The sequence below is a fragment of the Monodelphis domestica genome, chromosome 1 (assembly GCF_027887165.1).
Source record: "Monodelphis domestica isolate mMonDom1 chromosome 1, mMonDom1.pri, whole genome shotgun sequence".
In the NCBI taxonomy this organism is placed as follows: domain Eukaryota; kingdom Metazoa; phylum Chordata; class Mammalia; order Didelphimorphia; family Didelphidae; genus Monodelphis; species Monodelphis domestica.
The window spans coordinates 398,556,973-398,584,698 of NC_077227.1; the positions used below are offsets into that span (position 1 = coordinate 398,556,973).

The window sequence follows — 27,726 nt, forward strand, 5'->3', positions numbered from 1 at the left end:
ACTCAATATTAATTCACAGATTAGAATTACTTTCCTCGTGGGCTATTAAATATTTAAGTAGATTGAGAACTTTTTATTCTCCTCACGTCCCCAGGCCTTTTAATTTCCCATTTCTGTCCTTTAGAGCTATTTCTCTATGAAGATATGCCCAGAGTTTATCAATAAGTGCTTCTGTTAAATATTCCCAAAGTTACAATGCCTTTAGTGGCCCAATTGCCCCATGTTCCATATTGATTGGCACTGAGGTTAATAGTGTTATGCTTTTGCCTCACACTTTAAAAAAGTGACCGAGAGACAGACGTGATACTTAAAACCACAGCAGAGGAAATGATTTTCTCTTATAAACTCAAACCTTTCGCTTATATTTTATGGCCCATTTAACATTTCCATGTTGCCCTGTGTGTATCGTAACTCTGGTTGCCCTCTGAGGGTTGTCATTTCTCAGCTTTAACTATTAAAAGCAAGGCTGCATCAGTAATAACTGCTGGGTAAATGTCAGAGAAGTTTTCTTCATGGTTTTACCATTTCTCTCTTTTCTACTGACTTTTAGACTTCCTTATTTTTATTTTCTATCACATTATCATGGTGAATTTCCTCATATTCTATGAACTGCTGGGATTTCTGTTGAACAGGTCTCTTTTTCTCAATTTTATTTCACTACCTGCTGGGTGCTGACAAGTCCAGAGAGCAGGATAAAGGGCAGAATGATATGTCTTCAAATGCTGTACTGATGTTTGTAGAGTGAATTTAAAATGCCACTCACATCAAGGTATTTTGCCCTGAATGTGCAGTATGTACTGGTCAGCCTTATTTGTAGGGACTTCTGCCAGGTGATACCCTGATGTCTTAGAGAGTGACAGGATATAAAGATTGGGGGACAAATATGGAGATTTCAGCTTGTGGCCTGCTAGGCTTGAAGGTTTATACTTATTATAACAGTTGCTTAATTGTTATATATTATCTATAGGACCCATTGCCCAATCTCTAGACTGGTTATGATTCCCACTCAGTGTTATAGAATTCAATTCAGCATTTATTTATCAGATACTCTATGGGATGGTGTAAGAGCCAATATGGAGAACTGCCCTCAGAATTCAGAGAGACTTGCATTTAAGTCCTTTGGCATTGCCTGTCTGACCCAAAGCAAGTAATTTTAGCTTTTCAGTATCCCAGACAACTTTCTTTTCTTTACTTTCTTTTTTTTTAAACCCTTACTTCCTGTTTTAGAATGGATACAATTCTCAGTTCCAAGGCAAAAAAAGTGATAAGAGCTGGGCAATTGAAGTTAAGTGACTTATCCAGAGTCACACAGCTAGGACATGTCTGAAGTTAGATTTGAACCCAAGACTTCCCTTCTTCAAGCCAGGCTCTCTATCCACTGAGCTCCCTTACTGTCCCTCCAGGCAACTTTCTAGTACTATAAGTTATAAAATAGTCACCAGTCAGCATTATAGGAACTTAATGTTCTATAGCCTGTTAAAATCACAAGTCTGGACAACAACAACAATAAAAAAAAGGGTGCAAGGTATTGTGATAAATGCCAGGGGAGCGGTTGGGGAGAAGGAACACAATCTCTCTCTCTCTCTTTCTCTCTCTCTCTCTCTCTCTCTCTCTCTCTCTCTCTCTCTCTCTCTCTGTCTCTCTGTCTCTCTTCTCTCTCTCTTCTCTCTCTCTCTCTGTCTCTCTCTGTCTCTCTCTCTCTCTCCCTCCCCTTTTTCTCTTCTCTGTCTCTCTGTCTCTGTCTCTCTCTCTCTGTCTTTCTCTCTGTCTCTCTCTATCTCTCTCTCTCTCTCTCTCTCTCTCACACACACACACACACACACACACACACACACACAAAGATGATTTACAAGACAGCATATTTTCCTATAACATAACCAAATATTAAATGTCTGACTCAGAAATCTTCATGGTGCCACTGTAAAATATAATCTTTTAGACAATTATTGTTTGGATACTTTTATCCTTTTTTAATCTAAGAGGTGTCTGCATTGATTCCTTTGTTTCAGTCTCCTTTAAGCATCTGGGGTGTGTGACTTCCCTGAATGAGATGCTGCAAAACTGAGACAGCTCAGAGGACCCTACCTGTGTTATGGCACTTATTGATAAGACTGCAATTGGTTTGAAATTCCTTGGGACTCCAGGAACAAGGGTCGATTTTGAGTAGGAAATGTGGAAAATTCTTCAATAGAACTTTTCTGGTTTTGTTTTATACATATAAAGAACTGTTTTTCAGTCCATCACTAATATGCAACTTTTAGGACATCAGGATTTTCAGATACACTAACATATCCATCACCATGGCAGCATTTGCAATATGACTTTCCTCTTGTCCCCTAATGGGGGACAGTAATACAGTGTCCCCAAAATCTTAGTGTAATTTTAAGCTATTAAAGCTTAAGACTGAATTAAAACTTTTGGAACATCCTATACATGTCAAAGGTGGATGAGAGGATTTAGGGCTGCTTTTTATTCAGAGGGGATTCAGGACAGTTAACCCATCTTCATTCAAAACCAGATTACAGGATCGTTGCTATTCTTATAGCTTAATTTTTTTAAATGCTTACCTTCCATCTTAGAATCAATACTGTGTTTTGGTTTCAAGGCAGAAGAGTGATAAGGGCTAGGCAATGAGATTTAAGTGGCTTACCTAGGGTCATATTCCTAGGTGTCTCTAGGCCTGGCTCTCAATCTGCTCAGCCAACTATCTGACCTGGTTAATTATTTGTTTGTTTGTTTTTTAATATGGAGTCAGGATGGGAGCATCTTAAATAGTGACCTCAATAACCTCCATCATGGTACTTCCTCTATTTACTCTAAAAACTTTCCCCATCAGCAGAATGGTCATTTTTTAATCTAGTTTTTTGTGTTATATAGTCTTGACCCAGTTGATCTGGTTTTAATGACTCATACAGAATCTTAACTCTCTAAAAGAAAAGAACCATACCCTGCCCTTAGAATTACCTTTTTCCATACCAGAGCCTAAGGTGAACAGAACTGCTAAAGAATCCACTAATTAATATTTCATTTCTGTCTTAGGAAAAGCACCTCATTTCCTGCGACTTCAAAATGTTGAAGTGAATGTGGGACAGAATGCAACATTCCAGTGTATTGCTGGGGGAAAGTGGTCCCAGCATGATAAACTGTGGCTCCAGGTAAATAACTTTTTTTTTTCCCTCTTCTCATAGCTTTACCTTCATAATTTGTAATTTGATTAGAGTTAGAGGCACGGTCAAGAAATGAACTCACATATTCTTGTCCAAGTTCAGAATTCTTTTCAGTGTGTCAGCAATTTCTGTAGAGATTATAGCACCTTAAAAACGAAATTGGAAAGGAATTCAGAAGTCATCTAGTCCAACTTCTTCATTTGAGAGATGAAAATCAGAGAAGTTAACTTGTTCACAGAGGTAGTAAATGACTGAGCTGTGAGTCCAACCAAGTCTTCTCAGTCTAGCATTGACTTTTTCCACTCCATTGCAAACACTATATCATTGTACCAGTTGCTTACATCTTAAACACATGATGCCCAAACCATTTGGCCTTCATTCTTAATGCCATTTTTCTCATGTCCCCTGCTTGGGTCCTTGTTTCTTTATTCTCAGTCTTCTTTTCAAGGGTTCTGATATTTTTTCTTGGTCACAAGGAATCTAGATCTTCCATGACTTATAATGCCTGCTTGTTTTCTTCCGGCTTTATTTGGCCTCTGAGGTCTTAGACATTTGCCTGTATATGGCTTGCATAGCCATACACCATAGTTTTCCCATCTCTCAACTTCATTCATATCTAGCCAAAATCTCTATCCTGGTCCTCTTGCTGAAAGGGCCTGTTCTAACTCATTGTTGCCCAGTTCTGAGTGTAATGCCATGATTAGAATATGACACCCCTAAAAGTAGTAACTGCTTCATTTTTATATTAGCCTATCTAGTATTTACCAATACTATTATTTACATGCCTAATATTTACCAATACTGATACATAATTGGCATTACCTATAGAAAAGCTAGATAATTAGAGCTTTTATAAGCTAGCTTACAATTGCCTATGTTTTAAAGGAAGAGAATAAATATATAGAAAACTACTGTTTAGTTTTTATTCAGAAAAGGCCTATCAGGGGGAAAGTTTGTCATAGGAAATGGGAATATTTCAAGCATACTTAGTCCTACCTGTCTCGTCTTAAAACTATATTTATCAAATTGAAAGCTAAATATCACTGATCAGGATTTAAAATAAAACATGAAGAGGGATATAATTTCATTAGCCATTTGTTCCATGTGGGAAATTTGGTGTCCTGTGCTGATGCTAAAACAAAAGACCTCTACCTGGCACATCATTGTAGATATCTAAATCAAGTCTACTAAAGATCAATTAAAATTAAGGGAAATGATGAGAGAATAGATGAAATATTGGTTTACCACAGGTAGCAGACTAATTAATATTTAGAGTAAGAAGCATATGATCAAAGTTGAACCAGATAAACCCAAGACAAAAGCTCATCCAAACTGCTTGAATACATTTAGTGATATGGAACGCATTGCTTCTCAGAGTAGCCCATTGCATTGTTTGATATCTCTGATTGTTTATTCTTCCTTATGGAGTGCCAAAACCTGTTTCTCTCTAACTTACCTCAGTTGTTCATAGTTCAGTCCTTTAAAGCCTATCAATTTAATTCTAATCCTTCTTCATTGAGACAGGTCTTCACATTATTGAAGACAACTATCATGTAACAGCTTAAGCTTTCTCAGTAGCCATTAGTGTTTCTTTCAATCCATCCTCATGTGACATGATTTCTAGTCTCCTTCTCAGGACAATTACCAGCTTGTCAATGCCCTTCTTAAAATATGATGTCCAGAATTTCATTCTTTAGTGTTATACAGAAGTTAAAGAATTTTTTTCATTGAAAGAAAATCATAAAATGTTGTGTCTATGCCACAGTAAAGTATTAATTTGGAATTCTAAAGGGGTCTCATGAAACCCTGGCAGATAGTATAGATAAAGACAAGCTCACATATTTAGAGTTGGAAGGGAACTGAGAGGGCATCTAATCAAACTTTGTCATTTTATAGTAATTGAGGCCAAAAGAAAGGAAATAATTTGGCTAAGGTCACACAGAAGCAAGTGTGAGAAACAGAATTTAGACATAGGCCTCATGACTCTGAATCCAGGACTCCCCCCCCCCCCCCCACTTTGTTAATCAAATAAAAAACAAACAATAAAACATAAGCCCTTAGATTTTTGTACAATGAAGCATTGCTTGTATACCAGTGCCTGTGAAGCTCAAGCAGGTTAATTTCAGCTACAAGAAAGTGAGCAGCCCAGATAAGAATTGCCTTTTACTAGCTTACCTTTATATTTTGTTCAGACCTGCAATATCAGGGGTAAAGTCTGTTATCTCAGTTTTACAGATGAAGAAAACTAATAGAAGGGTTAAAAGATTGACCTTAACTCACAAAGCAAGTCAGTCCAGTCTCAGAGTGAAACCATAGTGATTACGAAGCCTTTGCCTTCCTCCTTAACTATTAGGGTACATGTTCTCTTATTACACCTGCCAAAATTCATCCAGCAAAATGTAACAAAAAGAGGAGGGTAGAAGTGTTTGTTAGAATGAACCCCATTTTTAACCAGACCAGGAAATAGGTTTAGAAATGGCTGTCTGGTTTTTGATATAGAGGAATTAGAAGGGAATTGGTTCATATTCAGGAAGGTCCCTCCAAGGTCCTAAGATGATTTTTCTTTTCTTTGGTAGCAATGGAATGGGAGAGATACTGCCCTCATGGTCACCCGAGTGGTCAACCACAGAAGGTTTTCAGCTACAGTTAGTGTGGCCGACACATCTCAAAGGAGCATCAGCAAGTACCGATGTGTCATTCGCTCCGATGGTGGCTCTGGAGTCTCTAATTATGCAGAATTAATAGTAAAAGGTGAGTGATCCGGAAAGTATGGGATTCATGTGGCTCCATTTCATTCTTCCAAATGACTAGCTTTCCAGATAGAGGCCAGAGATTGTTCTCTGCCATGAAAGGACCTTTTTAAAGGTAAGTAGGAGGACATTGAATTTTTTGCACACAACATTTGGTGGTTGGGGCTGGGGAGGGTTCTAGAATGGGGGCATTCTTCTCTCTCTTGCTATATTCAAAAAAACAACACAAGGGTATTTTTATTTTAAAATGTAGAGTTGTATTTAAAGAAACCATATGTAAAAGGCTATCTTTAAGAAACCATATGTGAAAGGCTATCACTTGTCATCTAATATTCTGTATTATAGCAGTTGGCATCTTATTACTTCTTTCTAATCCGTAAACTCTTTTAGGATAGGTACTGTGCCTTAGCTAGACTTAATATCTTCCCTAGAGCTGACCACAATACTGTGAACATGGTAAGGGTTTTAATTTTATTTGATAAACAATTAGAATCCTTATGGTTTTATAGCAGTTATAGCCATGTAAATGTAGCTATGAGTAACAGAATCATGCACTTTAGTGAATGAAACTGAAGTTTTACATACATTACATATAACACCTGAAGAAAATCGCATGTGAAGATAATATTCGCTGAGCACTGAGTAGTCATACTAAGATTGCATGAGCTTTTTAGATTACTACAGTATATACTATGGAACCATCATGATCTTGCAGTGCCCCAAAATCCCCATGTTTGGAGGATCTTCTTTTTTTTTGGCAGATGAACTACAGTCTAAACATGCCTTCCCAATCTTATACTTGTGAGTATTTTGGAACTGTGTACAACTTTACGTTTATTCTTATTAAATGTCATCTTATTAAGTCTCACATTCTAGCCTTTCAAATTCCTTCTGACTCCTGACCCTTTCATCTAGGATTATTGCCATTGCTCTAAGCACTGCACAATTTTTTTGGTAATAATCATATTCTTGTGTAAACATTCACTAACCATTCTGTTATTAATTAACATGTCCTAGGATTGGGCCAAAATTTGAAGTCAAAGACCATGGGCCTGTAGTCTTGCAGATTTCATTCCCTTGTCAATTTTGAAAACACCGCCTTTCTCAAAAGGGCATGACTAGCTCTGGTACTAGAAAAAGAATATACATCTTTGGTCCATATTGAGATTAGATCACCACTTTGATCTTATTAATTCTGTACTTTAACCAATCATATTAACTAGCCAAGGGGAAAATGATAGTTGAAAAAGAAAAAAGAAAACAAAGCTAAACTAATTGTTTGACGTTAATTATAGAAAAGAAAACTAAAAAGAACTTAGCAAAATAGAAATAAAATCCCTAAATGAAACTAGCAAAAAAAACTTACCAAAATAATTTTTTTACATTTTGACTTAATGCTGCCAAATTTGAGATAGACCCATCTATTGCATATATCAATGATAATGATTTAGGTGTTACCATGTGCACTGATTCATAGAATCTCAGAGATAGTGATAATCTGAGAGGATCTGGCCTTTTCATGCAAAATTAAGATTATATACTCATGTGAGGAATCCAAGAACCAGAGAAGGGAAGTATGGTGGAAAGTGAGTGAAAATTGGTAGATACAGAAACAAAAGTTACTTTCACCTTAGTATCAGAGTATACTGTGAAACTCCTGGACAAAAAGAGTAAATAGAAGAGGAGTTGAGGAAATTCATCATAAGCTTGACACAAAGGCATGACATAGGGATTGGGAACTTCATTTATTCAGTGATCAGTTGCCAAAAGAAGAGAAGCTAATGCTTCTTACCTTGCTTTAATTATAATTCCAAAAGGTAAGGGAAGCAACAAGACCACCATTTGCTCTGAGTGTCCATTTCAAAAACAAGCAGGAACTGTTTACATGAGAAGGAAATTATGTTAACTTTGGGAGATCACTCTACATTATAACTTGGGATAGAAAAAGAAATGAAGGCAGGTCACAATCTGCCATGAATCTCTGAAATCCAATTGATTATGAAATTAAGGTAAGCATAGGTGATAGCAGAAAGGTCTCAGCAATTAAATTCTGAAGACACACAAATTGATAGTTTTGATCAGGAAAAGAAATGGTCTAAAAAAATTGATGTGGATACACAGGGAACTCATTAATGAGTTAGAATAAAACAAAACATGTACAGACGGTATCCTGTTATGTTACTATAGTAATAGTATTAGGATGGCTAAAGAATAGAATAACCTGAGACTAGTAAGGAAAGTTAAGAATAACAAAACTTTTTTTAAGCTTTTGGGAGGAAAGAGAAAGAAGAGAAGGGCTTGACTAGCTCCCAAGGACAAATGAGACAACAGAGAGCATATAGAGCTCTTCAGTGCAACTGTTTCTGTTTTCTTTGCTAAGCAAAATTATATTTGAGTTATAAAAATTTTAATTAAATATGACTAATAATGAATTGAAATGCATGATGGGAAAGGAGGGTGAATGAGTACTCCAAGCTGCCCTTGATGAAGTCAAGTCACCAGGTGCAGATGAACTATATCCCAGACTGCTCAAAGAACTGCTGTTATGTGATTGCTAATCTACTGCCTTCGAAAAATCACAGAAAACAAAGGAGGTGCTACTGTAGGTCTAAAAAAGGATACTTTTTCAAAACTGGAAAAAGAATGAAGTTTAAAAGCCTGTGGTGGGAGCAGCTGGGTAGCTCAATGGATTGAGAGCTAGGCCTAGAGATGGGAGGTCCTAGGTTCAAATCTGGCCTCAGACACTTCCCAGCTGTTGTGACCCTGGGCAAGTCACTTGACCCCCATTGCCTAGCCCTTACCACTCTTCTGCCTTGGAGACAATACACAGTATTGACTCCAAGATGGAAGGTAAGGGTTTAAAAAAAAAAAAGCCTGTGGTCTTTAACTTCAATTCTTGGCCCAATTTTACGACATATTTATAAAAGAATGGTTGGTGAATATTTATACAAGAATGTGGTTATTACAAAAAACAAAATAAAACCCAAAAAATCAGTATGACTTCATCTTATTCTAGACTTTGTTTCCTTTTTTTTGACAGTGCTACTCAACTGGCAAATCAAGCAAATATTATAGTTAATAGTTTAATTAGATGTTTATCAGATAATGAGAATCACATTATTTTTGTGAAAGGGGGATGTAGGTTATATGATGATACAATAAGGTAGGCTTGAAGTTGCTTAAGTGAACAGATCATTTTTGAACTGCAGCCCTCAATTTCAACTTGTAAAGACATCTCTAGTGGAGTATTGCAGGGATCTGAGCTTCATTTCATGTTGTTTGTTGCTTCTGTTGATGACAAGGATTCCTCAGATTTTGTCCTTAGATATTTAGATGGTTCAGTGCTTAGAGCAATAGAAATAGTCCTGGATGATAATGACAGGAATCAGAAGGATAAATATAAAGTTACACCCTTGGTTTCAAAATACAAACTTCACAAGTACAATATTGGGGAGGCTCATTTAGTTCAATCTGCAAAAAACCTTAAAAAAAAAAAAACAAATCCCAAATACCTCAGACATAAAGATCTTAGGGGACTGAGAGCTCATGATGTATCTATAGTATAATATGGCATTCCAAAAGGCTCATGAAATCTTAGTCTCCTTTAAGGGGAAGCATAGTGTTTTAGTCCAGATAAATGATAGTCCTATTTTACCTTTACAAATCAGACTATATGTGGATTATGTGAAGCTGTGGATATTACATTTTTGGGAGAGCATTGAGAAGCCAAAGAAAATCTAGCAAAGGTTAAGTGTAATGATGAAAGGTCTCAAAGCATGCATGTGAGGATAAGGTAAAGTAACAAGGAATTTGTAGTCTAGAAAAGAGAAAAATGTAGCTTTCTTTTTTTTTTTGTTTTTTTTTGTTATTTATTGAAACTATTTTTATTTTTTTTTTTAGGAGTTCTTTTTTTTTCTTTTTTTATAGTATTTTATTTGATCATTTCCATGCATTTTTCATTAAAGACAAAGATCATTTTCTTTTCCTCCCTCCCACCCCCCGTGGCTGACGTGTGATTCCACTGGTATCATATGTGTTCTTGACTTGAACCCATTGCCATGTTGTTAGTATTTGCATCAGAGTGTTCGCTCCGAGTCTTTCCTCTGTCATGTCCCCTCAGCCATTGTAGTCAGGCAGTTGCTTTACCTTGGTGTTTCTATTCCCTCAGTTTGTCCTCTGCTTTTGGATAGTGTTTTTTTCTCCTTGATCCCTGCAGATTGTGCAGGGACATTACACCACCACTAATGGAGAAGTCCATTACGTTCGATGATACCACAGTGTGTTTGTCTCTGTGTACAATGTTCTCCTGGTTCTGCTCCTCTCGCTCTGCATCACTTCCTGGAGGTTGTTCCAGTTCACATGGAAATCCTCCACTTTATTATTCCTTTGGGCACAATAGTATTCCATCACCAACATATACCACAATTTGTTCAGCCATTCCCCAATTGATGGGCATCCCCTCATTTTCCAATTTTTGGCCACCACAAAGAGTGCAGCTATGAATATTTTTGTACAAGTCTTTTTGTCCATTATCTCTTTGGGGTACAAACCCAGCAGTGCTATGGCTGGATCAAAGGGTAGACATTCTTTTATCGCCCTTTGTGCATAGTTCCAAATTGCCCTCCAGAATGGCTGGATCAGTTCACAACTCCACCAGCAATGAATTAATGTCCCTACTTTGCCACATCCCCTCCAGCATTCATTACTTTCCATAACTGTCATGTTAGCCAATCTGCTAGGTGTGAGGTGATACCTCAGAGTTGTTTTGATTTGCATCTCTCTGATTATAAGAGATGTGGAGCACTTCTTCATGTGCTTGTTAATAGTTTTGATTTCTTTATCTGAAAACTGTCTATCCATGTCCCTTGCCCATTTATCAATTGGGGAATGGCTTGATTTTTTGTACAATTGATTTAGCTCTTTATAAATTTGAGTAATTAAACCTTTGTCAGAGGTTTTTATGAAGATTTTTTCCCAACTTGTTGTTTTCCTTCTGATTTTAGTTACATTGCTTTTGTTTGTACAAAAGCCTTTTAATTTGATGTAGTCGAAATTATTTATTTTACATTTTGTGATTCTCTCTATGTCTTGCTTGGTTTTAAAGTCTTTCCCTTCCCATAGATCTGACATGTATACTATTCTGTGTTTACCCAATTTACTTATGGTTTCCTTCTTTATGTTTAAGTCTTTCACCCATTTTGAATTTATCTTGGTGTAGGGTGTGAGGTGTTGATCAATTCCTAATCTCTCCCACACTGTCTTCCAAATTTCCCAGCAGTTCTTATCAAATAGTGAATTTTTGTCCCAAGACCTGGGATCTTTGGGTTTATCGTATACTATCTGGCTGAGGTCGCTTTCCCCCAGTCTATTCCACTGATCCTCCTTTCTGTCTCTTAGCCAGTACCAAATTGTTTTGATGACTGCTGCTTTGTAATATAGTTTGAGGTCTGGGACTGCTAGGCCCCCCTCATTAGTGTTTTTTTTCATTATTTCCCTGGATATCCTTGATCTTTTGTTATTCCAAATGAACTTTGTTATGCTTTTTTCCAAATCAGTAAAGAAATTTTTTGGGAGTTCCATGGGTATGGCACTAAATAGATAAATAAGTTTGGGCAGGATAGTCATTTTTATTATGTTGGCTCGTCCTACCCATGAGCAGTTAATGTTTTTCCAATTGCTCAAGTCTAGTTTTAGTTGTGTGGCGAGTGTTTTGTAGTTGTGTTCATATAGTTCCTGTGTTTGTCTTGGGAGGTAGATTCCTAGGTATTTTATTTTGTCTAAGGTGATTTTGAATGGGATTTCTCTTTCTAGTTTTTGCTGCTGAGCTGTGTTGGAGATATATAGAAAAGCTGATGACTTATGTGGGTTTATTTTGTATCCTGCAACTTTGCTAAAGTTGTTGATTATTTCGATTAGCTTTTTGGTTGAATCTCTAGGATTCTTTAAGTAGACCATCATGTCATCTGCAAAGAGTGATAACTTGGTCTCCTCCTTGCCTATTTTGATGCCTTCAATTTCTTTTTCTTCTCTAATTGCTACTGCTAGTGTTTCTAGTACGATGTCAAATAATAGAGGTGATAATGGGCATCCTTGTTTCACTCCTGATCTTATTGGGAATGCATCTAGTTTATCCCCATTGCAAATGATATTAGCTAATGGTTTTAGATATATACTGTTTATTATTTTTAGGAATGACCCTTCTATTCCTATGCTTTCTAGTGTTTTTAATAGGAATGGGTGTTGTATTTTATCAAAGGCTTTTTCTGCATCTATTGAGATAATCATGTGGTTCTTGTTGGTTTGCTTGTTAATGTGGTCAATTATGTGGATGGTTTTCCTAATATTGAACCAGCCCTGCATCCCTGGTATAAATCCTACTTGATCATGGTGGATGACCCTTCTGATCACTTGCTGAAGTCTTTTTGCTAGTATCCTATTTAAGATTTTTGCATCTATATTCATTAGGGAGATTGGTCTATAGTTTTCTTTCTCTGTTTTTGACCTGCCTGGTTTTGGAATCAGTACCATGTTTGTGTCATAAAAGGAGTTTGGTAGTACTCCCTCTTTGCTTATTATGTCAAATAGTTTGTATAGTATTGGGATTAACTGTTCTCTGAATGTTTGATAGAATTCACTGGTGAATCCATCAGGCCCTGGGGATTTTTTCTTAGGAAGTTCTTTGATGGCTTGGTGGATTTCATTTTCTGATATGGGATTATTTAAGAATTCTATTTCCTCTTCTGTTAGTCTAGGCAGTTTGTATTTTTGTATATATTTGTCCATATCACTTAAATTGGTATATTTATTGCCATATAATTGGGCAAAGTAATTTCTAATGATTGCCTTAATTTCCTCTTCCTCAGAGGTGATGTCCCCCTTTTCATCTTTGATGCTGTTAATTTGCTTTTCTTCCTTCCTTTTTTTAATTAGATTGACCAGTACTTTGTCTATTTTGTTTGTTTTTTCAAAGTACCAGCTTCTTGTCTTATTTATTAAATCAATAGTTCTATCACTTTCAATTTTATTAATTTCTCCCTTAATTTTTAGGATTTCTAGTTTGGTTTTCTGCTGGGGGTTTTTAATTTGGTCACTTTCGAGTTTTTTTATTTGCATTTCCAATTGATTGATCTCTGCTCTCCCTAGTTTGTTAATATATGCACTCAGGGATATGAATTTACCTCTGATTACTGCTTTGGCTGCATCCCAAAAGGTTTGAAAGGATGTCTCGCCATTGTCATTTTCCTCGATGAAATTATTAATTGTTTCTATGATTTCTTCTCTAACTAAACGATTTTGGAGTATCATATTGTTTAGTTTCCAATTAGTTTTTGATTTGGTTTTCCATGTACCATTACTGATCGTTATTTTTATTGCCTTGTGGTCTGAAAAGGCTGCATTTATTATTTCTGCTTTTCTGCATTTGTGTGCCATGTTTCTGTGACCTAATGTATGGTCAATCTTTGTGAATGTGCCATGTGGTGCTGAGAAGAAGGTGTATTCCTTTTTATCCCAATTTATTTTTCTCCATATGTCTATTAATTCTAATTTTTCTAAGATTTCATTCACTTCTTTTACCTCTTTCTTATTTATTTTTTGATTTGATTTATCTAAATTTGATAATGGTTGGTTTAAGTCTCCCACTAATATGGTTTTACTGTCTATTTCTTCCTTCAATTCTCCTAGTTTCTCCATTAGAAATTTGGGTGCTATATTATTTGGTGCATATATGTTGATTAGTGATATTTCCTCATTATCTAAAGTCCCTTTTAACAAAATATAATAACCTTCCCTATCCCTTTTGATCAGGTCTATTTTTGCTTTGGCTTTATCAGATATCATGATTGCCACTCCTGCCTTCTTTCTGTCACTTGAGGCCCAGAAGGTCTTACTCCATCCTTTAATTCTGACCTTGTGGGTGTCTACCCGCCTCATGTGTGTTTCTTGGAGACAACATATGGTAGGGTTTTGGATTCTAATCCATTCTTCTATTTGTTTACGTTTTATGGGTGAGTTCATCCCATTCACGTTCAATGTTATGACTGTCACTTGTGGACTCCCTGGCATTTTGATATCCTTCCCTAATTCTAACCTTTCTTCTTCAGCTCTACCTTTTAGTCCAGTGATTTACTTTAAATCAGTCCCCCTTGTATTTCCCTTTCTACCCCCCTCCCTTTTAATTCCCTCCCTTATTTTCCCCTGTAGTCTTTTTAAAAATTCCCCCCCCCCACCCTCTCCCTCCCTTGTACTGCTTCCCTCCCCACCAGTCTGTTTTTTACCCTTCTACTCCTCTATAGGGCGCAAATCTATTCTCTTCCCCAATGGATTGGATTGTTCTTCCCTCTTTGGGTCAGTTTCAAAGTACGTAAGAGTTGAATATTTCCTATCTCCGACCTCTTTACCCTTCCAGTGTATCGATGTTCTCCCCCCTCCCGCCATGAGCTTCTTTGTGACATATAAATTTACCCCCATTTGTTTCTTTTCCCATTTCTTTTAGTCATAACCTCTTTTCTTTTTTAGCTTTAGTCATGTATATATATATATATATATATACATACACATGTATATGTATTTATGCATGCATATCTCTATATACCTATTTATGTCTTGTCCTTTCATCCTATACAGTTTGTCCCTTCCCTCTGAGTGTAGTTCTTCTAGCTGCTTAGGTGATAGCAACAGTTTTTAAGAGTTGCCAATGACCTCTTTTCTTATAGGGATACATATCATTTTAACTTATTGAGTCTCTTAAAAAAAACCTTTGTTGTTGTTGTTGTTTTTCCCCTCTTTTTTAATTACCTTTTGATGATTCTCTTGAATTCTGTGGTTGGACTTCAAATTTTCTGTTCAGGTCTGGTCTTTTATTTATGAATGCTTGGAATTCCTCTGTTGTGTTAAATGACCATACTTTCCCCTGTAAGAATATAGTCAGTTTTGATGGGTATTTTATTCTTGGCTGTAGGCCTAGTTCCCTTGCTTTCCGGAATATCATATTCCATGCCTTTCGGTCCTTCAGTGTGGATGCAGAAAGATCCTGTGTTATCCTCACCATGTTTCCATGGTATCTGAATGGTTTCTTTTTGGCAGCTTGTAATACCTGTTCTTTTATCTGATTGTTTTTGAATTTGGCTATAACATTTCTTGGTGTTGTCAGTTGGGGATTAAAAACAGGGGGTGATCTGTGGATTCTTTCAATCTCCACTTTCCCCTCTTGTTCTAGGATTTCGGGACAGTTTTCCTGGATAATTTCCTCTAGTATTATGTCCAGGCTTTTTCTTTTGTCGTGGTCTTCTGGTAGTCCAATTATTCTTAAATTGTCTCTTCTTGAACGATTTTCTAAATCGTCTGTTTTGTGAATGAGATGCTTCACATTTTCCTCAATTTTTTCATTCTTTTTGTTTTGTCTTATAGTGTCCTGCTGCCTTGTGAGGTCACTTGATTCTAGTTGTTTTACTCGGGTTCTTAAAGATTGGATTTCATCTTTGGCTTTTTGGTCGTCTTTTTCCTTCTGGTCTGAGTTTCTTTGAAGATTGTCTTTCATCCTCTTTATCTCGTCTTTCATCTCCTTTGCTTCATCTTTCATCTCCTTTGCCTCATTTTCCAGCTGGATGATTTTGGCTTTCAGGACACTATTTTCTTGTTTTAGTTCAAGTGCCTCTGTTTCCAGATGACTTATCTTAATTTTTAAGTTCTTTTCCCAATTGTCTTCAGCCTCTCTTAGCTGTGTTTTGAGTTCTTCCACAGCCTGTATCCAATTCGCTGGGATTTCTGGTTTATCGTTTGCTGATCTCTCCCCCTCTGTTCCATTTGGTGAGTAGTAGCTGTCTATTGTAGTTTCTTTCTTCTGTTTCTGTTGTTTGTTCAAATTCACCCCTTCTTTCCTCCCTGTATTTGTCTGTGCTCTTGTTCCTCTCATTTTTCTGTTTTTTAGGGACTTCTATCAGTCTCCCCTCTTGGAGCTTTAACAGAGGATCTCTTGGTGTAAACTCTGAGGGAGGGTTGTTGGGGGTTTGAGCTTTCCTGTCCTCTGGAGGCTTTTGATTGGCTTAAAGTTCAGCAGTCAGTGAGGATGGATGGGGAGCCTGGGCTTCCCTGTGTTCTGGAGACTTTTGATGGGATTGAGTTCAGCTTATTTGGGATGGATTTATTCTGAGTTTTAAACTTCCTGGACGGCTGGAGCAGATATGGAGGATCTCTAAAGCTCTAGCCAGGCTGCCAGGTCTATGCTCCTTCTAGGCTGCCATCTTGACTTCGCCTCTAGGTTTCTGTTTTTTCAGAAGACCCAGCTCTCTAAGGGGGGAGGGGTTGTGGCTTGCCTGGACTCTGAGGGCTCCTGATGAGATTAGGTTCAGGTGGTTCTTTCAGAAGACCCTGCTCTCTAAGGGGGGAGGGGTCGTGGCTTGCCTGGACTCTAATGGCTCCTGATGGGATTAGGTTCAGGTAGTGTGGGCCGAATGATCCTGGAGCCAAAAAAGAAGAAAGAGAAAAGCAGCAACCTCCTCTTCTACAGTCTGTGTTGAATGCCCGGAAACTGGCCCGGGTTACTTTCAAGGCAAGCTCCCCGGAGCACCCCCCTTGCCAGCCCTGAGTTCTCCGTCCTCTCAGCAGCTCTAAGGGCTCCTGATGGGATTAGGTTCAACTGGTTCTTTCAGAAGACCCTGCTCTCTAAGAGGGGAGGGGTAGTGGCTTGCCTGGACTCTGATGGCTCCTGATGGGATTAGGTTCAGGTAGTGTGGGCCGAATGATCCCGGAGCCAAAAAAGAAGATAGAGAAAAGCAGCAACCTCCTCTTCCTCAGTCTGTGTTGAGTGCCCAGAAACTGGCCCGGGTTACTTTCAAGGTAGGCTCTTCGGAGCCACCCCTTTGCCAGCCCTGAGCCCTCTGTCCTTTCAGTAGCTCTGAGGGCTCCCGATGGGATTGGGCTCAGATGGTGCCCCGAAGCTGGGACCTCCCCCGAGACCCAGAGGGAAGAACCCAGCCAGGGGGCCACAGGCTTCCCCCTTCTCTCTATGCTTCCCTGCCGTCTGTGTTGGGCGCTCCGGAGACTGGCTCAGGTTGCTTTCAAGGTGAGTCCTCAGAGCCCTGAGGTTCCCGCTGCTGCCGTGGGCTCAGCACTCTGGGTTGGGGGGGATGGGTCCTGGGACCTTCTTTCTGTCTACCCCTTAGATCTGAGTGATCTAGGGTTCTGGCTTTTGGGGTGCGGTACCTTTTGATCCAGGTCCAGGAGGAGGTTTCCCCAGGTCTATCCTGTTGTTCAGCTTGAATTTCGGTGGCCTAGGAGCACTTTGTTTTCGATCGGTAGGGAAGGGTTTCGGAGGTCTGAACTTTCGCTGCTTCTACACCGCCATCTTGACCGGAAGTCCAAATGTAGCTTTCTTAAAGCATTTTGATTAGAGGCAGTTTGTATAGTGGTACTAGACCTTACAGTCAGAAAACCCTGGATTTAAATACTGAAGTAAATAGGTACTCTATCGATGACCCTGTGCCTCCATTTCTTCATTTCTAAAATAAAGTGGTCATACTAAGTGGTATTTGAGCCCTTCTAGTTCTAAGAGATGATCACATTCTTTAAAATATTGTCAACTGGAAGAAGGATTGGATTTGCTCTGATTGAAGGAATGAATGAAGCATTTATTCAGCATTTACTTTTGAATTGTTGTGCTAAATCCCATGGGGATTTAGAAAAATTGAAAAGTAATATAGCCCTTCTTTTCAAGGAGTTTACATTCTAGTGTTTGGAGATAAGGTATATGGAAGGTTTCAGTGCCAAGTTAGAAAGGCACCCTGGTCCTTAAGTTACAATAGGAAAACATATATTAGTGATGCATCTCCCTTAATATCATTTCTACTCATAAGTTTATGTCAATTTCTGCTATAAAACCACTTGAGAACATCAAGGATTTTTGATAACAAGAATTCATTTTCTAGTTCTTCATTATTTGGTCTACAGCTCTTGCAAAAGCAATCTGCAGGCTATAACTTCTGGAAAGGCTGTTTTCAGCATGATGGCTGAGGGCATTAGTCCAGAAACATTGCTTTTCCAAAGGCTCTTGGATTCAGGGTCCAAGGCTGTCTCTATTGAGATCTGAAGGGAGATGATGGTGAAGGTGGTGAGAGTGGTTTGACTTGCTAGTCATATGACACTTCCTGTTTCTTCCTCAGGTTGTCTTGTTTAACTAGGCTGGCCTGCTTGCCCTATGAATGGCTGTTGGTTGATGGTGGGGGGTGGTTGTGCCTTTTCCATAGAATTTGTTTGTCAGCCCATGGCTTTGAGGGCTCGACTTGGACCCAGTGAACAGAACTAGGAAATGTAAGTAAAAGTTTTGAAGTGTCAAATTTCATCTGGCTAAAAAGAAAAACTTACTAGCGTTGGAGCTAACCAAAGGTGGGATAGACTGGCTTGGGCACCTAAAAGTTTCCCTCCCTTGGAGCCTTTAAGTAAAGCATGACTTAACTCTCATTAGATACATTATAGAGAAGTCTTTTCTTCACATGTGTTAGACTAGATGTCTTCTCAGAGATTCTGTGAAAATTCACCTTTGCATTGGATAAAAATCTGTCCCCACTCCATAACTTCCACTCATTGGTGTTAGTTTTCCTCTTTAGAGACACACAGTTGAAATCTTTTCTACACAATAGTCCTTCAGATATCTGAAGATAACAATTGTAGCCATTCTAAGTTTCCCCTTTTCTCTACCAACCAGTCTCAGATCTTTAAAATCCTTGGTCTGTGACATATTTTCAAGTCTTATCTGTCTTCTTAGTTACCCTTTCCTGGATACAATCCAGCATATCAAGGTTTTCTAGAACTGGCTCATCATTCCAGAGATGATCTTGTAAAGTGAGGTTAGTGGAATTTTGTTTTCTTTGTTCTAGGTGTTAGGCTTCTACTAATTTCTTGTAACTTCCTTTATTAATTCATTCTAAATGTGTTCCTGACCTCTTTCTCACCCACAATTAGAAGTGTCTAGGAGATAGTATCCCCATGGCTCTACATCTGTTTCTTAATAATTTCTCCTACTTCCAGATGGCCCTATTTTTAAAGATACTTATGGTTATTTTCTGTCCTTTTGGCAGCTGATTTCCTCCTCCATGAGGCCAAATAAGGGGCTAGGTTAGCCCCTTATCATCACTTTTTCTTCTTTCTAAATAAAATCTTATAATGAACATATGGCAAGTTCAGTGGAGTTAACCTAAAACTATGGCAAAAAATGCTTTAAAATATTATCAATAAGCTGTTAATTGGTGCAACCATTCTGGAAAACAATTTGGAAATATGCTTTCAAAATGTGTCAAAAATGTCCAGGCCCTTTGACCCAGCATTATATTCCAAGGAGGTCAGAAACAGAAAGAAGGTCCCAATATTCACTGAAACATTTATATCAGCACTTTTCATGGTAGCAAAAAACTGGAAATAAAGTGGTTACTCATCATTTGGAGAAAGGAATTTTTGCATATGACTGCATTAAAGTAATATTCTACCAGAAGCAATGAATATGGAAAATTCAGAGGAACTTGGGAAGTATTTGATGAACTGATGCAGAATAAAGTAGGCAGAATCAGTAAAATAATACAGTGAATGGCTACAGCTGTGGAAAAACTACAGCAAAAGGTCATTAAAAGGTACAGATGAAAACAAAACAATATAAAATATCACCAAGCTGCCTCTGTAGACACTGTAAATTCTGTCACAGTTCATAAGCACATGTTCTGAGTCTCATGAATTTAGATATATATCTTTGGCAAAGATGCATTTTGATAGATTATACCAAATAACTTGTACCCACAGATGTTTCTCCTTAAAAATGGGAATGCATATTTACCAAGTGCACAGAATTAGAATTACTATTAGAAAAACTAATGATATCTTGGAAGAAATTTTAGCTTAAAATCTATGTTCTTCAAAAGTAAAGAAATTAACCTATTTAATCAATAGCTTTGCATAGAGAAGTTAATGCTAACACATAACTAACAGTTATTTATATCAATCATTTACTCAAAAAAGGGATGCATAAAAGAGATGAATTTAGACTTGTGAGGGGGAAAACACATAGTCTTGTCAAGTGCCTCTGTGGAGATAGAATAGTCTTATGAGGATTCATTATGGACATTTATTGAAGAAGTTGGAAATTCATGGTGAAGTAATGAGAAATGTAGACATAAATTTTTCTCTCTCTCTCCCAAACACATGTATGCACACACACACACACACACACACACACTCTTCCAAAGTGTTTGAAAATCCCAGCCAAGAGGCTTTAGGGCTGCCAATGGAAAAGGATAGAGAACAAAGAGGAATAGGAGGGAAAGCACCCTTAAGCAAAGAAAGATATAAAAAATGCCTACCATTGACTCTGCTATAGCTTCTCTGATGGTATCTGTACTAATAATGGCACCTCACAGGAAGAGAAAATTCTGTCCTTGCTCCAGAGTGGATTATTCTGTATATTCATCTGAAACTTAAAGTAGTATGGTCATTTCTATTTGGATTTCAAGGGATAGATTAGTTTTTATTGAATTCAATAAATTCAATTGATCAGATTTTTTTCCCCAGAAATGTATCTGAATTTTACCTTTCATGAAAAACATGGAAAAAAGTGTGAAATTTGAACTTGGATTCAAGTTCTAGCTATCGATGCCTGTGTGACTTTGAGTAACTCATTTAATCTCTGTGACTTTCAGTTCCTCATGTAGAACATAAAGGGGTGACAATCGACTGCTCCTTTAATTATCAATCAATCAAGAGACATTGATTGAATGCTTACTGTGTTTCAGGTATTATGTTAGGCATTGGGAATGCAAATATAAATTTAAAAAAATTGAACTTAGGACTAATGGTCTAACACAGGACACATCTAAGTATGTCTCGAATAACATAAAGTAATGAAATACAAGGCAGTTTGAAAGGGATGGAAGGAACTAGTAATTGAAGGGTTTAGAAAAGCCTTCATGTAGAAGGTAGTGTTTGAGTTTCATCTTTAATGAAGAGGGGAGTATATGGGTAGAGGCAAGAAGAAAAAATATTCTGGGTATGGAGACAGCTAATGCAAAGATATAGAGGCAGGAGTTGGAATGCCATTCAAGGAGAACAGTGAGAAAGTCAGTTTGATTACATCACAGAGTTAGGGAGTGGGCATAATTTATGAGTCTAGAGAGTTGTTATTCTGTTATTCTGTGATCCTTTCCCTATTATTTGTATGCCCTTGGATTGTCCCCAGAGAAGGAACAGATCATTGGCCAACAAGTTTCCCATTTTTGTGTTTTTTTTTCTCTCTGATTTAATAAGTGAAAAGGATGCCTTGTGGTCAATCAGATGAGGGAGGAAAGTCATTCTCTCCCTTAAGAAAGGAGATTTTTGGAGTTTCAGGTTAACATCTATAAAATGACCTGGGGAAGGAAATGGCAAACCACTGTAGTATCTTTGCTGATAAAACTAAAGATGGGATCATGAAGAGTTGGACACAACTGGAAAGATTAAACAGCAACAAAACCTATTTTAACTTCCACCTGAGGAGTGTTGGAATTGAGTGTTCTAGCCTGGAAAGGGCCTGCCCACAAAAATGGTCAGGTACCCTACAAATATAAGATATCTCAGGTTTTCTTATTGAGGGGAGGTGGAAACTAAATAGATAGCTTTCAAGTTTCTACTTGTAACCACCTGTGAGAATGCTCACAGAAGATGGCAGCCAGAGGGTAACCTGATTAAGTCATATGTTCATTGTGGAAGCAGGAGCTAGAGATTGCCATATTGACTCCACTATAACATTGTGTGCCCTAAGAATAAGAACTTTGTTTTTTTCTCTGATATTTGTTTTAATTGTTATTATCTTCATTGATCAACAAGCATGATGTCAGTTAAATCAACAAGCTTATTACATACTAGAATTTGTTCCAAGTGCTGAGGATACAAATAAAAACATGCATACAACAGCTCTTCTTGCAAGAGCTTATGTTCTAACTTAGTACTCTCAAGAAATAGTGATAAATGGGGGCTGCCAGGTGGCTCAGTGGATTGAGATCTAGGCCTAGAGATGGAAGGTTCTGGATTCAAATAGGGCCTCTGACACTTCCTAGCTGGGTGACCCTGGGCAAGTCACTTAACCTCCCTTGCTTAATCCTTATTATCCTTCTGCCTTGTAAGCAATGCACATTTTGATTCTAAGATGGAAGATTACGGTTTAAAAATTGTGATAAAGAATCTAGCCAAAGAGTGACTAGACCCCTAAGAAAAAAATCTAATATTTAAGCAACTTGTAATATAAGAAAAAAATGTAAATTTTAGCAAAATAAGGCATTTTCTCTGTGTATGTACATATTGCCTTTGTGTTTTATTTATTTTTAGTACTCTCATGTTGTAGTCAAGTATGTATGACATTTCTTATTCAGCTGACCTTGTTTTGCATCACTACACATAGGTTTTCCTATACTACTAATTTGATTTATTCATATTTCTAATAGATTAATATACCATAACAATTCAACATCCCCCAGTCACTGGATATAAAGGCTGTCACAAGCTGGACTTTATCAGGAAAGGTTTCACACGTTAATTTATTATTCTTCTAAATGATCACAACTTAACTACTCTAAAGAAAAAAAAAGTGAATTGCATAAAGGCTAAATTTTCTCCTATTCTGATTTTTCAACCAGAAAATGAAAAGAAGTCAGCTTTTCTCCAGGGAGAGTACAGGCTTCTGGTTAATGGCTGCTTAGCTCTCTGCCTACCAGGTAGCTCTTAGTCCATCTTCCTTATCAGGATCCTGCTTTAGAGGATACTTACTGAGCTCATTTGAAATAGTACCTGATGATGGGTTACTCTGGTAGCACATCACACAAAGGAGTGGAAGGAACCTGTCACAATGACCATAAGCCCAGTGATAGTGGAATGACGTTTTATCTCCATAAGTAAATGACTCAGACAAAAGCCTACCAGTCTCATGGGTGTGGAAGAAGCCTATGGCAATGAATAAAAACTGAAGTTACAAAAAGGTCATGGGGCATACAGAGGGGCAGGAACCTTCACCAGACTCACCATCTGAGAAGGAAAAATCATTCAGGGAAAGGCCAGGAGCTTGATTGTCCATCTAAAGGAGGCAAACAGAGGCACTTTAGGGAAGGATATGTCATAAAGAATGACTTGCTACAATTATCTCTTAAAGGGCAATTTCGGTGCCTGAGCAGGGAGACAAAGTACTTTGATACAATCATCCTTACATGCTGTGAAAAATGTTAGTAAAATATTGATGTCTTCCTGAATAGAGGTTCAAAAAAATCAGAAAAAATCATTGGTTATCTATTTCTATAGACAAAATGTTTTCCCTGGGGCTGATCTACTTCTAGTTTTCTTTTTCTGAGCTTCTCGTGTATTTCAAAATCAAACAAGTGGTGTGGCTTAAAGGACAGGATCCCAGTGGAAGACTTGACTTGTCATGCAGGTTTTTCCTCAAACTCTGTATCAATGAGACCTTCAGAAAATTGCTTTACCTTTCTCTGCTGCAGTTACTCTCTGTACTATGGTCATAACTTTATCCCCTTATGGAGTTGTTGTAAAGGCTCCACTGTCATTACATATGTCTAAAATGATGTGACCCTGTAGAGATATTTCTTACTACAATCATTGGAGTATGGAAGGGTCCTATCTCCTGTTTAGACTGTGATATCCATAAGGACATGGACTGCGTCTTAGCTCAACTTTATATCTGTCTCAGCGCCTGTGATGGTGCCAGGAACACAGTAATGTTTGTTGAATTAGACTGAGGAAATAGTTTTGTTTTGAGGCCTTAGTTTCCTAACCTAGAAATGTCTCAGTGTAAGGATCACATAAGAATTGGAGAGTTATACAAATATTCATATACTGTTGTATTATGTAAAAAAATCATGGCATGTAAGAGTTGAAAGGGATCTCAAAGTCTTCTTAATTTATTCCATACCTGAAGCATATATCTTTTCTACTATTTCCCCACTCAGTGGCTTTCAACTTATGCTTGAAGGCCTCCTGCAATGATGAACTTACTACTTCCCAAGGTGACCAATTCCATTTTGGGAGAGCTCTAGCTGCTACTCTTTGGCCCTAGCTCTGCCCTCTGAGAAGTCATTCTGATTATGGTAGACTGCCAGAAAAACCCATTTTTATTTTCCTACATTTACAGACATGTGCATCCTTAGAGGGATTTTTCAGGGGAAGATAATAAGATTTGAATAAAGGCTCTGTGGTATAGTAGATAGAGCCCTGGACTAGACACCAGGAAGACAATTTCAAATTATGCCCCAAACATGCCCAAACAACACTGGACAAGCCACTTTTCCTCCAAGTCTTATTTTTTTCGTATTTGTAAAATTGGGAGTCATACTTGATGACCTTCTTTCTATCTCTAATGATTCTGTAAAAATGGGAGATTATTTTTTAAGCTGAATTGCAAACCTCTTGACAATAGGCTCTGATGGACATCCCCCTGTTTTTCTCTAAAGAAAAAGTTGTTCTTGTAACTCTTAGAATGGGAAAGAATCAGACTGTCAAGAGTAAGCATATTCTCTGCACCAGAATAAGTCTAGATGGAGTCATTGATATTACCTTTTATGGACAGATGGTGCAACTGAACATGGGCAAGACAAGTAGGAATAAGAGAGAAGGATGTTCCAGGTAATCCAAGAGGACCCTGTCATAGTCCCCTTCTTGAATAGGTATATAAATGACTGATTTTCAGGGAAATTGTTGCTTCTCATCCTTTACACTGGGATTGTATGGATTGGTGATTCAAAGATACTTGAACTAATTTTGGTGTGGATATTCTCAGAAACTCAGCACATGCCCACAGGCTGAAACGAAAACAAATTGGAATTACTTAATGCTAAAGAGATATTTATCGGATTGTGATAATGTACTTGGGTATACATTAGATTAGTCTGTAATGAAGCTGTGCTAAATTGACAGTCTTGTCCCTCAACTCACCTGTTCCAGACCAGTGCATCCATCCATGAATATGTTTGCATGCACATATACTTTCTCTGCCTCTTTCTGACACTCTACCTTTCTCTCTCCTGCCCCTCTGAGATGTAGTAAGTTGAGCCAAGACTATGTGTATTAGTCTGAAATTCTGTAGAAAAATTCCAGATGAAATCTTCCTACTCACAAAGCTTGAGATCAGCCCACGAGATTTTTATTAGCCTGTCTCATGCTTGCCAATGCCAGAGACAGAGATGAAGCATCTGATGTGACTGAGCATCAGTAGCTAAAACAACAACAGTTATAATTCTATGTGTGAGTCATAGCTTCAGTTTACTTATAGAACGTTTTTTTTTGGTAAGAATCATTTTCCCCCCACTGATTCTGGCCACTTGAGCAGGAGCTTACTGGGAAGGCCTTCTTCAATCTGAGTTCACTTTAAAAAATTATATAATCAGAAGACATCCATCCCTCTAATAACTAGGTTTTTAGTTTAGAGCAGGGGCTCTAGGGCTCAAGGGTTCTGTCGGTAGATTTCAAGGGGTGTGTGAGTTTGTATGGGAAAGAAAATTTACGTATTTATTTTTACTAACTTGTTGGAATTTAGTATTTACTTCATTTATTTAAAAATATGATTCTGAATACTATCTACCTCCAGAGAAAGAACTGTTGGAGTAGGAATGCAGATAAAAGCATATGTGTTATCACTTGTTTATTTGGGTATATGTTTTGGTTTTATAAGATCATTCACTTACAAAAGTAAATGATATGGAAATATGTTTTGTGTGATAATACATGTACAACCCCCCCCCAAATAAAATGCATGGTGTCCTAAAAAAATGATTCTTGGGAAAGGGTCCATGGCCTTAACCAGACTGCCAAAGGAGTCTATGACCCAAAAATTATTAAATGTTCTGGTTTAAACTCTTTAAGTGTTGAATCAGAGGCTCTTTAGGATTCTGCAGTTGGGTCCTCAAACTGCAGAGGCCTTCCGGTTAGTAAACAGAATCTCAGAAGAATTTCTACAGCCATAGCTATCTCTGAAAGGTCTTCTCATAAGTATTCTCATATTCCCTGATTTTGTGAAAACTCTTGGGATGGTAACAAACACTTTGCCACTGGACACTAGACAGCCAAGAAGACCTGCAAGCACACCTGTTCTGCCTTTGCTGCCTTGCTGCCAGAGACAATGCATTATTAAAGAGATTTCTCTTTGAGAAAGCCACATTATGCAGTATCTCTCTTCCTAATACCTAGCTTACCTCAGTGGGACTTTCATTCTGCAGAGTTCAAACCACCTAAAAGCATATTTATTTATGAATAACCACAAGCAATCTTACCTGTTCCATAGATATATAGATTGCCTCATCCTGTTGACCTAAGAGTTACACAACGAAACTCTCCTATAACTGACTTCATGACTTTTCCCAGCCCAGCAGTTGACTGTGCCAGCTGCTACTGTTGACTATGGTACTGATTTTCTCATTTACAGTGTTAGCACTGTTATCAGTCAGTCAATAAGTATTTAATTATCCACCTATAGCACTCCAGTTTATGCTTTGCTGTCTATGGAGGAAGTAGCTTTGTAGCTTTGGATGTTTTTCTTTTTATATAGAAATTTGCTATGGAAAAGGAAGGAATTCAAAATAAGGGATTTGTCACAGGCTGCAAAGTAAATGAGGGCAGTTAAATATCCTTAGTGTTGAGCTTAACTCCCACACTCTGAATTCCACAATCTGATTTAGAAACTTGAAGTTTGACCTCTGTGTTATCCTCAGTTCCTCATTCTCACACAACACACATATCCAAGCCATTACCAAAATTTGACATTTCTACTGTCACAACATCTTTCCTATATAGCTAAGTCCCAATTAGTATGAGTAATGAATTCCTTATACTGGTTGTATTATTTGAATTAGCATTTTTTATTTCTGTTTACCTGGAACCAGTTCATACATTGTATGAAGTTATAAATTCAAATAATGCAAATTTAAATGCCTCTTACCACTTCAGGGGATTAATCATTTGCACTGCTTGGGACCTAGCTATGGGTCCCTTTCTCCTTTCACTTAGCTGCTCTCTTAGTTCAGGCTCTCATCATCTCTGAACCTTATTGCAACAGTCTGATCTTCCTGCCTCAAATCATTCCACACTTTGATCTTTTCTCAATTTAGCTGCCATGGTGATTTTTCTAAAGTACAGGGCAGATCATATCATCCTGCTCCTCACCCCCCAAGCTCCACTCAACAAACTCCTTAGCTGTTTCCTCCAGAATCAATAATAAAGTCCTCTGTTTGGAACTTGAAGCTCTTCAAACCCTTAACTTTACAATTCTGTTCCATTTACTTTATAATCCAGCCACATTGGCTTTCCCATATAGGAAAAGGAGGAAGCTAGATGGCACAGTGAATAAATAGCTTTCTGAGCCAGAAATCAGGAAATCCTGAGTTTAAATCTGTCCACAGACAGTTCCTATCTATGTGACTCAGGGCAAGTTACTTGATCTCTGTCTGCCTCAGCTTTCTCAGCTGAAAAATAGGGATGATAATAGCAGCATTTATTGTTTGTGGGTTGTTGTGAGGATCAAATGAGACGATGTTCGTAAAATGCTTTAGCAAAGTACCTGGTACAAAGTAGTTGCCTAATAAATAAGTGTGCTCCCCCCTCCCATATTAACATACTTGCTTCTCCCACATTGCACTGCATCCTCTGTATCTATACCTTTACAGTGGCTGTCGCCCAAGCATCCTGGAATATTCAGTCTCTTTGCTCCAATGGCTTCTTTTAAGACTTCACTCATAAATAACCTTCTGTAAGAGATCTTTTCTAGTTTCCCCAAACTGCAAATGTCTTCTGCTTCCTAGTTACTT

The 27,726-nt window shown here is 37.8% G+C and overlaps 1 protein-coding gene across 14 annotated transcripts in view; it reads left to right on the forward strand.

Moving 5' to 3' along the window:
• The window catches only part of PTPRT (protein tyrosine phosphatase receptor type T), a 1,347,533-nt gene that overhangs the window by 524,777 nt on the left and 795,030 nt on the right, over positions 1–27,726 (forward strand). For all 14 annotated transcript variants that reach the window (XM_007474314.3, XM_007474316.3, XM_007474317.3 and 11 more), the window contains 2 exons: positions 3,040–3,155; positions 5,744–5,918. In XM_007474314.3, coding sequence (XP_007474376.2) covers positions 3,040–3,155; positions 5,744–5,918 — 291 coding nt within the window. The remainder of the gene's footprint in view (positions 1–3,039; positions 3,156–5,743; positions 5,919–27,726) is intronic.